General features: G+C 36.6%; 1 protein-coding gene across 3 annotated transcripts in view; it reads right to left on the bottom strand.

The window, feature by feature from the left end:
- The window catches only part of PPP4R4 (protein phosphatase 4 regulatory subunit 4), a 74,936-nt gene that overhangs the window by 9,505 nt on the left and 51,065 nt on the right, over window positions 1-14,366 (bottom strand). For 2 of the 3 annotated variants that reach the window (XM_075426307.1, XM_075426309.1), the window contains 11 exons: window positions 13,401-13,484; window positions 11,908-12,090; window positions 11,036-11,141; window positions 10,100-10,247; window positions 5,678-5,822; window positions 4,762-4,803; window positions 4,596-4,670; window positions 1,882-1,957; window positions 1,406-1,486; window positions 963-1,056; window positions 467-537 (listed from right to left, as the gene is read on the bottom strand). In XM_075426307.1, coding sequence (XP_075282422.1) covers window positions 467-537; window positions 963-1,056; window positions 1,406-1,486; window positions 1,882-1,957; window positions 4,596-4,670; window positions 4,762-4,803; window positions 5,678-5,822; window positions 10,100-10,247; window positions 11,036-11,141; window positions 11,908-12,090; window positions 13,401-13,484 — 1,105 coding nt within the window. The remainder of the gene's footprint in view (window positions 1-466; window positions 538-962; window positions 1,057-1,405; window positions 1,487-1,881; window positions 1,958-4,595; window positions 4,671-4,761; window positions 4,804-5,677; window positions 5,823-10,099; window positions 10,248-11,035; window positions 11,142-11,907; window positions 12,091-13,400; window positions 13,485-14,366) is intronic. The other variant, XM_075426308.1, reaches the window with a different exon arrangement.

Below are 14,366 nucleotides of genomic sequence, written 5' to 3'. Positions count from 1 at the left end.
AGTAGTGAATGGAAAAAGACAGGTTCCTCTAGGAAGAAATTCATCTTACTCTAATCTTTAACCACCTAAACTCTTCAACAGCAAATGGAGAGATAGGCATTTCCAGACTGCAGTTTCACTCCCTTAATTCAGTTGGAGTTATACATAATATTCTTTTCCTCACACAAAACGGGTGGAGGCAAATTGCATAACCAATCTTTTTATGACATCCAAAATGCCAATCAAGAAATGCAAAACTCATTTACTTTTATTACTTTTAAATGTAACTTTAAACAAACACGTAACAAAAAAAAAATGAAATCTGAGAAATAGACTAACTAGACTAGCACTATAGTGCTCAAACATATTGGATATCTATTATTCTATGTTCTTCAGGAGAACGGTATCTTACAGTATGCCTGTTTAATGGGGCCCACATATTCAGCACCTACACAAAAACTCATATAAAATATAACAACTTACTTACCACTAAAGGATAACATACAACTCTTTCCCATTCCTGATACTGAAGATGTATATCCTGTAGCAGAGCTTTTACTTACAAAACAAACAAAACAAAACCAAATTGCTTATTACAGAAAAATGTTCTTCTCAATTGTATCCTCCTGTTATTTAATAACATTGGAGGTTATTTCTGAGTTTATATGAAAAAATTAAATGAGAAAGTTATGCTGCAATTTCTTTAAGAAATGTATGAATTCAGATTTAGTAGTTCTTATTGAAAAATATTTTTAATACACGATAAAAGGTGCAATATTAACTTAAAAGGAATTTGTAACAATTTGTAGGCCTCGCATTGCCTTAAAATGGTATTTCTTCCCTCGGTTTAAAACTGCGTACCTTAACCGATTAAACATAATTCAGCGAGCACATGACTACTTTCATGTGCATATAATTTCCTAACAGTTGTCTACTAGGTAAACAGTTGCCTATGAGGTAAGGAATGAAGATAATAAAGATACTTAGGACACTTGTCTATGTTGTTGTATTTTGGATGTAGTGCTTGAGTACTGAAGGACTGGCTTCGAACCAACTTGGATTTCTTGTCTTCTTTGCCTAAAGTTAGAAGTTGCAAAAATTTTTAACATGGACATCATTCCATTTCCTCAGTAATTAAGAACACTTTCTAATACAATTTTCTATCAACCTATACTAGCTGAAGGAACTGATTTAAATACTTCAATAACAATAAAAAACCTAATGTCACATTTATATACTAAAGAATAAAATAAAACTAAAAATCATAGGAAACACACCCAGTTCTAGGAGTGGAATGATTTCCTATGTGCAGTAGGTGAAACTCTGGCCCACACGTGCCAACAGGAGCTTTGCTGGGTTTTAACCTGCTGATGTGAGATTAAAGCATTAAAGCATTTCAGAAGAGTTTTTTTTAAAGAGTTCTTACCTGCTGATGTACCAGAAGAGCTTCCAGGAACAGAGAGTGTGACACTTTTTGCCAACACTGATGATGTTTTACTGTCTCTACCTAAAAAAACAGTTTCATATAAATACTTGTCTCTTAAAGCTTAACTTCATTTAAAGAAAGAGAACATACCACAATCCTGGGTAAACAGGAATAATATCTAATCCAGTGCAACTAACACTTCAGAAATATCAGACACAAGCAAGTACATTACATCCCAACATGAAAAACACCAGAGAACTAAACCTGTCATGTATTTTATTAATAAAGCCAAAAGTCTTCCTTGTAATACAACGAGGCCAGTTTTCATAAATGTCTTTAGAAATATATAGAAAAAAAAGTTTTATTGCCACTTTCTAAAACTCTGCTATTTACTGTACAGTGTCTCTTTTCTGTTCTCTTCTGCCTTTGTAGAAGAGTAATGCATGCACAAACAATATGTACACAAATAAACTTACGCTTCTTTTCAAACATTTTATCATTAATATTTGTAGATCTTCCTTCATTTTGCTGCTTCTCTTTTTCTAACTGTTCCTAAAAAAATGAATAATTTTCTTAGGTATTACTCAGAAGAAAAGAAATAAATCATGTTTCAACCAGAGACTACTTCCAAATGACCAAAATAACAGCTAGTTTCTAGTCTTTCTTGCTACTAATACAACTCCAGTGAATATTCAGAGAACCAATTATACAGTACAGAATGAAATCAGGGTACATATCCTATATAAAAACCAGACCAAAAAATGCTGACTTCAATTACCAAGGTATCTCACAGTTGAAGTCTGCATTTACAACTTTTTATTAAAATTATGTCTAGTCTCTTTTTTTTTAATTAAAAAGATACAGAAACTGGCAGGTGACAATGTAAAATTTTTGTGCTCAACAGATATTCTGATAAAAGAACTGGGAATATTTTTAATTCAAACATAGGATTCAATGAAAACGTTCTCAAGTGGTAAGGTGTGTCACATGATCAAACTTTCCAAAGGTCTAAAATTAACATCTAAAGTTGATATGCCTTTATGCAAAACAAAACCATGTATTACAATTCTTCAAGTTTAAGGAATTTATTTGCCTTTCTGTAACGTCAGCTAGCCTTAGAATACTTTTTGAGAAGACACCCATAGAAAGAAGACAGTTTTAATACAGCTACATCAATCATTTCAAAGGCCAATACTTGCTTCAGGATTCCTGGTGAACAGAAATCACTCCAACTTCAAAAAGCTATATAATATTAGCTTATTTTCTATACTATGTTCATAAGAAAAAGTGTCAAGTGAACCACGATTCTTCTACTCTATTTTTTCATGTCATTCTTATTACTACCCAAGTTAAAAAAAGAAAAAAAAAAAAAAAGAAAAGAGGTAATTAATTCAGGTCAAGGTTGATGGACTATAGTTTCTACTAAGTTAATTACTAAAATTAAGGAAATGTGTTAACACATTCAGTATCAAACTTTGTAGCAGTCAGATACATTTAACTGGGTCCAGTGGCTCCTCATCTATTCAGGACTGCAACATGTCACAATTTACTGTGTACATCTCCAGTTCCTCAAAAGCATGCCTCTCAGACAATGCTTAACGAGACCTTTGTGATACAGAAGGTATGCCCATATCAGCGGGATATATCATAAAAACACAGGTGCTTTTCTAAAGACTAGCAGTAGAAACAGGGTAAAAGTTAATGTTATCATACAATACTTGTTATGTTAAGGGTGGGTGTCAAGTGGATGGAGCCAGACTCTTTTCAGTGATGCCCAGTGACAGGACAAGGGACAACGGGCACAAACTGAAGCATAGGAAGTTCCGTCTGAACACGAGGAAGAACTTCTTTACTTTGCGGGTGATGAAGCCCAGGAACAGGCTGCCCAGAGGGGTTGTGGAATCTCCTTCTCTGGAGATACTCAAAACCCACCCGGATGCAGTCCTGTGCAGCCTGCTGTAGATGACCCTGTTTTGGCAGAGGGGTTGGACTAGATGACCCACAGAGGTCCCTTCCAACCCCTACCATTCTGTGATTCTGTAATACACGATAATACAGAGCACACTGGAGGCTATTTTACCACAGCCCCAAACTGCGTCTACCCAAAAACCGCTGAAGCTAAGTTTAAGTCTTTGAATATGTCTATGCAGGTCCAGAGAATAAAGCTTGAACCTTTGGCTTGAGTCAATGGGAGGTGGCAGGAAGTACATGAGACAGGTATTATGAACTGAGAAAATCAGCTGCCCAACAGAAGGCCTGCAGTACCTATTGACATAAGTGGGCCACAAGTGTAGGCTCTGTAGCAAACCCAAAGAGGAAAACGTGACATTTTTGGACAGTCTTGAACCTGTTCTGCTTCTCAGAGTTCAATTCCTACAGTCAGAGGAACCACGCTAATGAAATTCAGCCTTTTCTAAATCCTATCAGCTTCTTGGCTTCTCACACCTCAGGCTGGAGAGGAGGCAGCAGAACAGAGGACTGCAGTAATCTAATCCAGGCTTTGTGAAGATGTAGTCGGCTACGTGGTGAAGCGCCTGTTGCAGCTTTTCCTTACAGCTATGACTGAAGACAAACAGTTTTATAAGTTGAAAACGTATTCTGAAGACTTCTCTTCCAAACCCTAAATAACCTGTAGTTCCTTTCGTTCTCTACAGCCTGCACTGTCTCCTTCCTGACAGACTGCATGTCAATGGTCTTTCTTTCATTTTTTCCTGACTAACAGGAAAGTTTGTAACAAACAGAGCCTCCTTCAGCTTCCTTGGCACAAAAGAAGTTACGACTTTCATTTCTTTGCCTATGGAAGCTGTATTTGAATTCTGAGGTGTTTCATTATTCAATTCATTATGTTATACATGCCTGAAATTGCTAAGCTTCCTCAAAAAGATTTCATAAAGGTGTACTGAAGGACTTGGGACTTTAGAACTACAGAACCATCAAGAATAAGTATTTTTCAAGAAATTCCAGTTTGCCTTTCTAATTGATACAGCTAAATTCAGGTAGTAAAGAAAAGGAAGTTATATGTTACTTTGAAGGACTAAATCCTGTTGTAATGTAAATTGAAGCCACACACAGATTATGAACCCATCAGGTCTCTCTATAATATGCACTTCTCCTACCTTAAAATTATTGCCTCATTAATATCTAGTTACAAACTATTAAAAAAAGGACAGATTGTACTGATAAAATATACCATTTCCAAAAGGAGATGTTCTTGTCTCTCTTTTTCTTGATCCAATAAATCATTTTCGTAAAATCTTTTCTGAAACTTCAAAATAAAATCAATAAAAATAAAAAATCACTACATGTAAATGGGAATTAGAAGTATTTGGTAAGTATTAAAGTTAGTAAGTACTTACAGCATCTACAGAGATCTCCATTCTATCCAATTCTAACACTGTCTATAAAGAAAATAAAACATTATTTATCCTCACCTAGCAGCATGCCATGCTTTTAACTAAAAAACTGTCCGGGTAAGAAACTTAGAATAGTAGTATTCAAAATTAAACATGCCTTTTCTTCCTAAAGATTTCACGCCTATGCTTTTATTTTTGTGCCACAAATACAGTTAAAACCTGTCAGAGAGTATTCTCAGAGCCCTGCTGAGACTGACAATGAAGGACTAATAAGACTATCTATACGGAACTCAAAATACACTCAAGGAAAGCACGGAAGCATGAAAGGCTGGAGTACGGACCTGGGAACCAAGACTGAAAAAACAACTCAGGAATCTGTGAATAAACCAGGATGCTCCAGGCAGGTGTTCATCCAATCTCTCCTGCAGGCTTGCTCTATAAGAAAGCCACCTACTTTCGCTACTTCACTTCATGGCTTCTTTGAGACAAAGCATGGGCATCCCTTAAAGATGCACTTTTTTGTGAATACTCACATTACAGAGACATTTGTAACACTTCAAAATCCTGAAAATCCTTTATCTGTACCTTGTAAAATAAAGACTTGACCGTTTTTAATAGGGTCAACCTTTAATCCTATCTGCAGTCATCTCCTATTTTTTCACAAATGGTTATTGAGCCAAAATCCTGAATTCCAGTCACTAGAAAATAACTGCAACAAACAGTTACCAATGCTTTTAAGATTTGGCAAAGAATGCCCTATACTACTTCTTAATTGTTCAAAATTACACGATAGGCAACACAATTCTTTAGTTTTCTCTCCTTACATTAAGAGAATCAACAGAAAGCATAACTTTGATCACCTTAACTTTTTTAATGATTACCCCAAGACAAAATGCTGCTGGAAATGAAAAATGCTTACTCTTTTTACAATAGTCAGGACATCTTTGTCTTTCTCTTGACACAAAAGTTTCCTTATACATAATTCCAACTGCTGAAGTAAGTGTTTATCAGTGGGAATCTTCAGAGTAGATTTAACTTTTGGCAACAAATAGCATAGCTTCATTCTACAAAAAATAAGTAAATATTTACCTTTTGATGTAGAAGCTTAACAAACATTATTAATTTTTGTATTGCATACTAGCATTTGACATAAAGTAGTCAAGTGAGGTCTTATTCTTCAGAAATGACTGTTCCTTATGTGTTGTTTCCCGACACACAGTAACATTTTCAAAAACTTCTCCACAGAACAGGACTACAGTCCTGTATCTGAAAGTCAATAAAGATTTCTTTGGTTTTGTGGGGGTTTTTAACCCAAAAAGATAAGGAGACCGCTAGATTTTCAAAGGGATCTACACACCTAACTCTTGTCAGGTGCCTACATACCCTGGAAATAGGGTCCATCAGTACAAAGGAGCCTAAGCCTCAGCAAAAATCATGTGACTGTAGTTCCATACAATTCCAAGGCTGAAGGTGCATCAGACAGACTACAAGGATTTAACTATTTACTGGCTCCTAAAAAAATAAAGCCCTTCTTCCCCCTATCCTACCTCCCTGCTTCTGTCGGGAGGCTCCCCCTGCTTGTGCTGTCTCTGCTGCTACCTGGACCTGTCATCAGCTCAGTCAGCCCAACCCTCAGCTGAGTAACATAGCAGAAAACCCACTTATTTGAGAGTGGGAGGGAAGAAAAAAAGTGGACAGTTTTCTGATGCCTTAGTGAGTTTAACCAGCCTAGCCAAAGGTCCATCAAGCACTTCTCAAGGCAACGGAAGGGGAAGCCAGCATGATTATGAATCAGCATGAAAGAAAAGTAGTACCAGGCTAATGCGCTTTCAGAACTTGTGAGCCACTCTATTGACTGAGGATGCAATTTTAAATGTAGTAAATTCAGGGAGAAAAATTATTCATATACAATAACCAAGAACAGAAACTTCAAACTTAATACCCTTCTGCTCAGACACTGTGTGGATACATTTTTATTTGCTACTAGATTGCCCCTGTGAAGCTCAACTTTGCCTGCTTTCAAACTGAATGGCATAAAGTACTTCTCTGAACTTAACCATGTCTTCTCTGTACTAAAGATTGAAATTGTTCGTGGGATCCCCAGCTCACTGAGCTGGAATACAGAGACAGGGAGCAGAACGAAGCCCCCATAACCCAAGTGGAAATGGTCAGTGACCTGCTACACCACTTAGATAGACACAAGTCTATGGGGATGGATAGGATCCACTCAAGACTAATGAGGCAGAAGTGCTCACCAAGCCACTATCAATCACCTACCAGCAGTCCTGGCTAAGTGGGGAGGTCCCAGTTGACTGGAGGTTAGCAAACATGATGCCAATCTACAAGAAGGGCCAGAAGGAGGATCACAGGAACTACAGGCCTATCAGCCTGGCCTCAGTGCTGGGGAAGGTTATGGAGCAGATCTTCCTGAGCGACATCTCGCAGCACGGGTGATCAGGCCAAATCAGCATGGGTTTATGAAAGGCAGGTCCTGCTTGACTAACCCGATCTCCTTCTATGACAAGATGACCTGCTTAGTGGATGAAAGAAAGGCTGCGGATGTTGTTTACCTAGACTTCAGTAAAGCCTTTGACACTGTTTCCCACAGCATTCTCCTGGAGAAACTGGCTGCTCATGGCTTGGACGGGTGTATTCTCTGCGGGGTAAAAAACCAGCTGGATGACCGAGCCCAGAGTGGTGGTGAATGGAGTTAAATCCAGTTGGTGGCCTGTCACAGGTGATGCTCCACAGGGCTCAGTGTTGGGGGCAGTTATGTTTAATGTCTTTATCAATGCTCTGGATGAGTGCACACTCAGTTGAGTGCTCTGGATGAGTGCACACTCAGTTAGTTCACAGACGACACCAAGTTGGGCAGGAGTGTTGATGTGCTTGAGGGCAAGAAGGCTCTGCAGAGGGATATGGACGGACTGGATCAAAGAGCTGAGGTCAACTGTAGGAGATTCCACATGGCTGCGTGCTGGGTCCTGCACTTGGGTCACAACAACCCCATGCAACGCTACAGGCTTGGGCAAGAGTGGCTGGAAAGCTGCCTGACAGAAAAGGACCTGGGGGTGCTGGTCAACAGCCGGTTGAACATGAGCCAGCAGTGTGCCCAGCTGGCCAAGGCGGCCAACGGCATCCTGGCTGCAGCAGGAATAGTGTGGCCAGCAGGAGTAGGGAAGTGATCGTGCCCCTGTACTCAATATCGGTGAGGCCGCGCCTCAAATACTTCAGTTTTGGGCCTCTCGCTCCAAGAAAGACACTGAGGTGCTGGAGCATGTTCAGAGCAGGGCAATGAAGCTGGTGAAGGGTCTAGAGAGCAAAACTTATGAGGAGCAGCTGAGGGAATTGGGCTTGTTTAGTCTGGGGAAGAGGAGGCTGAGGGGAGACCTTATCACTCTCCACAACTACCTGAAAGGAGGCTGTAGTGAGGTGGGTGTTGGTCTCTTCTCCCAAGAAACTAGTGATGGGATGAGAGGCAATGGCCTCAAGTTGCATCAGGGGAGGTCTGGATTGGATATCAGGAAAAATGTCTTCACTGAAAGGGTTATCAAGCATCGGAACAGGCTGCCCCAGGGAAGCGACTAAGTCATCATCCCTGGAGGTATTTAAAAGATGTGTAGATGGGGCGCTCATGGACATGACTTAGTGATGGACTTTGTAATGTCAGGTTCATGGTCCTTCTCATTGACTTTAAAGGTCTTTTCCAACCTAGATGATTCTATGATTCTGTAATAATTGATTTGCCTTGATTCCTAGATATTGTTTCTAAACTGGTTATACTAAAAATTTGTTCACTGCTATTTATATTAACACCAAAATACTCTGCAGAGTAAATGAAAAATATTTCATACATGTAAAAAAATTTAAAATTACTGCATTTGATCAGACTGTAATAGCATATAATAGTGAATGGTTTTAATCTGCCGGAATAGATTAAAAAAACCTCAAGAACAATACATGGTGATATTCTCTGCTGTTCTCAGAATCCACTGGCTTGTGATTAGAGATAATCCTGTGCCAGAGATGGCAACTTTGTTATTAATAACATTCAAAAAAATTTTCTTATATGAATTCACCTACTGTTTTTATACCTGCAAAACATTTTAATCTTCACAACTTGCCATTAGAAAGAGTTACACCACTCTTTAAAAATCTAGAATAATATCTCCCTAGACTTGTTTTAAAAGCATGAGCTAACAGCTATGTCTGACTCCTAAACTTCAGTCCACTACAGACAGTGCATTCCAGCACTGTGTTAGGGAACAATCCAAAAAAGAAATATGACAAAACTAATTTTTATGTCAGTTAAGGCATTGCAAGTTATTTCAAGTTTCCATTAAATGTTAATGGAATATCAATAGAGCTTTTAATTAAAATGTTTGTTAAAAGCAATAAGCTACTTGAAATTATATACAAATTTAGTTTATTGTTTTAATAAAATCCTCTTAGCATAAGGACATGAGACATGAATGTTAACCTATACGCACAAAATTGCTCAGTTATTAGGTTTGGGATCCTGCTGAATCAAGATGCTGGAGTTATACTAAACATAAGGTCTATTTAAACAGTTTCACTTGGTAATAAACACATGTATGTGCAAATTATGCTTATGTCCATCTCTATGCAGCATTAGTATTAGATGTCCAGACGTTAATGATGACAACATGAATTACACACATCGGAAATAAGATGACATAAAATAAAATGGTATAAAATCACACAAAATACATGACAAAAAAAAAGGAACTATTTTCTTATTGGTAATAACTGCCTGGTCCCTATCTGTTTAGTGAAGAAAAAAAACTGGCTACAAAAAAATAGAAAAAACACTGTATAAAAATGAATAACATACCAAATTCCCTTATATTTTTCTATTTTCAATTTACTTTAACAACGAAGTAGAAAACTTTTACATAAGGTAAAACCTATTAAGCTCAGACCACTGAAAGAATTGTTTGTGTGTTTTACTTTACATATAGTGACATTGAAATGGATGAAAATAGTTTCAGACTGTGAAGTTATGTTTCTCTCTCAACACCCATGAAACGGCATATTACTTTCTTCTCATCTATTGTTGGCTCCTCTGCCCCAGTGTCCCTTTCACTCCCAAAATCTGACACTTTTGATCAGTCCCCCATACACTCAGACTGACCTGCTTCCTTGGTTTTCTAACATTCCCACAGTCCCGTACACCTGTAATACTGGTCACCCTGAAGGCTCTGTACCTTTTTACTCAAGTCCCATTATTTAAACTAGACATAACACCTGTAACAGTATTTCTTAATATATTATTCAAAGCTTATTTCATGTACACTGCTACATACTCTTCATACAGTACCTCACATTTGCCACTGGATCATGTGTAAGTTCAAGAACAGGTAGAAAGAAGTATTTACAGAAGAATGATTTTGAAAACAGTTCCATAATGAATTCACAAGTATCTAAAAACCGAAGTCTGTTCCAATAACTTTTTCCTTGGCCCAGTTCTGAAAAATAACAATCCACATATATTATCTTTTAAGTTTTCAATGTCAGCTAGAAAACATGTAAAAGGTTAACCTTTGCCTCAAAGATGATAATCACGCTCATCATAAGGCACACCTTCTCAGCCCATCAACTCTTTCTTTCAGTGAAAATCTAATCTTCTGAATTCAATGACCATTTCTGCCAGTGGGCATTCTTTTCCGAAACACACCCTGTCCCTTCAACCACTTGAAAACGCAAAAATAGCGGTGAACTAGCCATTGTGTTGAACAAAGCCCCTTATGCCTTTCAAACCATGTCACATGTATCTAAATTACTGTGTAAACATTAAGGATTGCTAATGGGAACTAGTCAAACTTCTAACCTATCTTTAGAACACATAGCATACACCAGAAAGTCACCTTAGATGACTAATTCATAAATCAATTTCTGAGAAGATTTATTCAGCATTTCTTATGCTGAAGCCTCTACTTCTGTAGAGGAAGCCTGCTTTGTATGTTGCAACACCTACAGCTAAGCAACTTTGGATTCAAAAAGTAGGGTTGGAGGGGTCTTGGCATTTTATCAATACACACATTGCCTCCTTCCCACTTCCTCTGCATAAGCTTCAGATATATTCTTCACATAAGCGCAATATGTTTTGCCTGGTAATAACATGAGCAACTGAATGACTTCTAAGTGTAATCCCACCAATGACAGTAGGAAGTTACACTGAATAAATATAACCATACATAGTTCTTCAGTCAAAACAAACTTGCATCTCTAAGTAATCAAGGAAAAATTATCTTACGTTCAATCAGTTTCTGAATAACCTCATGCCTCTGTTCTTGTTTGCGATTATAACGTAAATAAACACAGAGAGTTCGAGCAGCTGCTTTTTGGACTGGCAGGACATTCTTGAAAGAAATAAAGGGTACACAATTAAACATACCTGAAGGAATATGACTAAAAAGGTCTAAAAATTCTAGAATTAGAAAAAATAGCTAAAAATTACCCAAACTTTATAAATTTTGAAATAAATGGCATAACATAAGGAAGAATAAGGAAGTCTGGCCAATTCATGAGACACCTACTTCCCTGTCCCTTCTGCCTAACTTGTTTATTCAGCTATTCCATAAACACCTTGAAGTATTCCATGTTTGGAAGGCACCTTCTATATCGTAGGTGTTTGAAAATAAAACTTACACTATCTTCTCCTACAACAGATATTTTTACTCTTGAATTAATTCAATAAAGTTTCAGACTAGTAGTACTAAACATCATTCATTTTCAAAATAAAGTGTTCTTTCATGAAGAATGGAACACAATGCAAAGTCATGTATGGAATCAGGAAAAAGAAGGCATATCTCAAAGGAAAAAGTTTCGATTTACCTAGAAACAAACTGATGATGAGCACAAGGAACGGAAAGAAGTCTTAGGTGGGAGGAAAAATATGACAAACTGTCAACCCAAATTTTGCTCATCAAATGGGAGGTGTTTCTCAGAGCAATTTCTCAGTCTTACATTAAAATACCCACATCCTGATATACCATATGCAATGAGAAATAGTACTTTAAGATTATATATTATATCAAAGGACTACACATAGAAAATATCTGGTGGTCATTGTTCTAAATAGCATAAACAAATAAAAACCAACGGAAAAGAGACAGGTGGGCTCACATTTGTCAAAATGATTGTCAACATTCTGTGAAGAAAACGGTAATAAATCTGATCACTTGATATGATATGAGGGAGACATGCATATTTTTGTAGTAACTTCTCATGAGTTCTCCATTTTAAAGAAGTTGCTGCTCTTTGTTCTGCTGTTGTTAATGCAGGAATCAAGTCAGGAATAGACAATAACTAGAAATAAAAATATAAACATTAAAATAATTTTACATCTTCTAACTGTATGTCATGTTACTATGCTTAAAAAGCATATCACAACAATGCAAGAAGGGAAGAGATTTTAAGGGGTCAGTTAATTCCTCTCCTCAGACAGCATCAGCTACACTGTGACTATTTCCAGTAGACAGTATTCTAACTTGTTCTTAAAAAAACAAAAAATAAAAAATGATTGGGATTAAACAATCTCCCCTCAGCAGTAAATTCCACTTAACTAGTCAAAAAGCTATTCCAGTACCTAACTAAATACACTTTCATTTCCAACCCCTCTTCCTGACAAACTAATTACTGTTCTCTTTCTAATACCCTTTTACAGATATGAATACCATTACAACAACCTTTCCCTATCTTCTCTTTCTCAAATCAAATAAATCCCATTTTCCTGATAGCCTCTTAATCTTTGCAGTTATTCTTCTCTGCTCAATAATTCATTTTAGTAGGGATTATACACCTTTTCTCAGAAGGAACCACAGACTTTACAGTAGCCAAGCTAAATTCTCTTTAGAACTTAGTAAAATGAAAGAGACAGCCACATTTGACATTGCACTTGTTAAATGTTATATACATTTACAGCTGTAAACATCTGACAAATTCACATTTTAAATTACACTCTCCACTTTTGTCCATATAAGAAAATAAATTTATTCAGTTCTTCTATTGTTGGAATATCTCAATTTCTCTATACTTTTAGCAAGTATGCTCAAAACAGCATCCTGAAGCATGAAATTATCTTCTATGTTCCATTTTACATGTGAGGAGTCACTGAATAAACCATCATACAGAGCCATGTACAACTAATTAGCAAAGTTGGGAGCTGAATACAGATCTCCTAAATGCTAATTCAGTGCCATTACTTCAGGAAATAGGCTTCCTTCTAGCAGAAACTGTGTATGAAAATGGCAAACATGGGCAGCTGCCACATCAATATAAAAAAAAAACCCATAAATTTGGTATTAGTTATCACTCCTTTAGCATGAAACCAAGTTTTGTCTTAATGACTGTATTTCAAAATTTTATTTATTTCAGCAAATCTGTGGTTGATTAGAAAAAGAACATGGATAAACTGTTCATTTTTAGATTAAGTCTAATCTTTCAAAACCTTTTTTTTTAAAAAAGTTTATAAAGTCAACAATCAAAAAACCACAAAAACTTTGTATCTCTCCAAAACAGAAACTAATCATGAAAGATTTTTCATACAATATATGTCTGAAAAATTCTGCTGCCACCTTCATTTAGAAAGCAAATTAAAAAACTATGAGAATACCCACCTTGTTCTCTGATCCACTGTTTTCTCCTCCATTAGTCATTAGTTCGAGGATTTCAGGAAGGTGACCTACTAGGGCATCTAACACCTATTTAAAGAAAGGCTGAATGAATGAAGTCTGCAAATTAACTTTACTCAATTTTTATTTCTCGCCAACGTACCCCTGCTAACATCTCTTATGTTACTGTTCTCTCACATCCATGTTAAAAGAAAAAGATGAATGAGATGCAACATATTTGTATTGATGAGGACTGGTATTTTAAATTGTTGTTTTAATGTAGTAAGTGATTAAAGTATTACAGGTTTCAGTTTAGGACAATAAACTACAGTTCCGATTTATGTGAATATTACAGTCCATGCATTCTAAACTATTCACAGCATACAATACTTGAAAACTAACATTCATTCTTAAGAAAGATCTGTATTTCATAGGCAGTTAAGTAAGAGCCTTGAAAAGACTGCTTTTTTATATTTGTCAGCTGAATCTTAAAAGCAATTTTTCCTACTTTAAGAAGAACTGTAGTTGATAAATTAAAATAGAATATATAGCCTATATTAACAGAATAACCCTACTTTCAAATGCTGTAATACTTCAAACTGGACTAGAAAAGTACATAATAGATATTTTTTTGGCACCAATTCTGGTGGTACATAAGATCATAAAAAATATTTGGTGCTTGATTTAGAAAAATGTATAGTGATCAAACCAAGGAATTTTTTAAAATCACCAGCTGCTTCTGAGTCTCATCTTTCAGGCGTTCAACTGGAAAAATCTTTTAGTTCAGGTCAGAATTTCATAAACTATAAGCAGAAGTTTTATGAACACCTTACATTTCCTTGATAATGCCTAACAAAGTGTACCAAACCAAAAAGGAACACCTGAAAGAGTAACTCATTTTTCCACCCTATATCCAAAGATCCTACACAGAAAACAAAAAAGATCAACTACTGGAATAACTGGTATCAGAGG

The sequence above is a fragment of the Opisthocomus hoazin genome, chromosome 7 (genome assembly GCF_030867145.1).
Source record: "Opisthocomus hoazin isolate bOpiHoa1 chromosome 7, bOpiHoa1.hap1, whole genome shotgun sequence".
NCBI lineage: Eukaryota > Metazoa > Chordata > Aves > Opisthocomiformes > Opisthocomidae > Opisthocomus > Opisthocomus hoazin.
The sequence above is the reverse complement of the archived record's forward strand: the minus strand, read 5'-3'. Positions and strand labels throughout refer to the sequence as shown.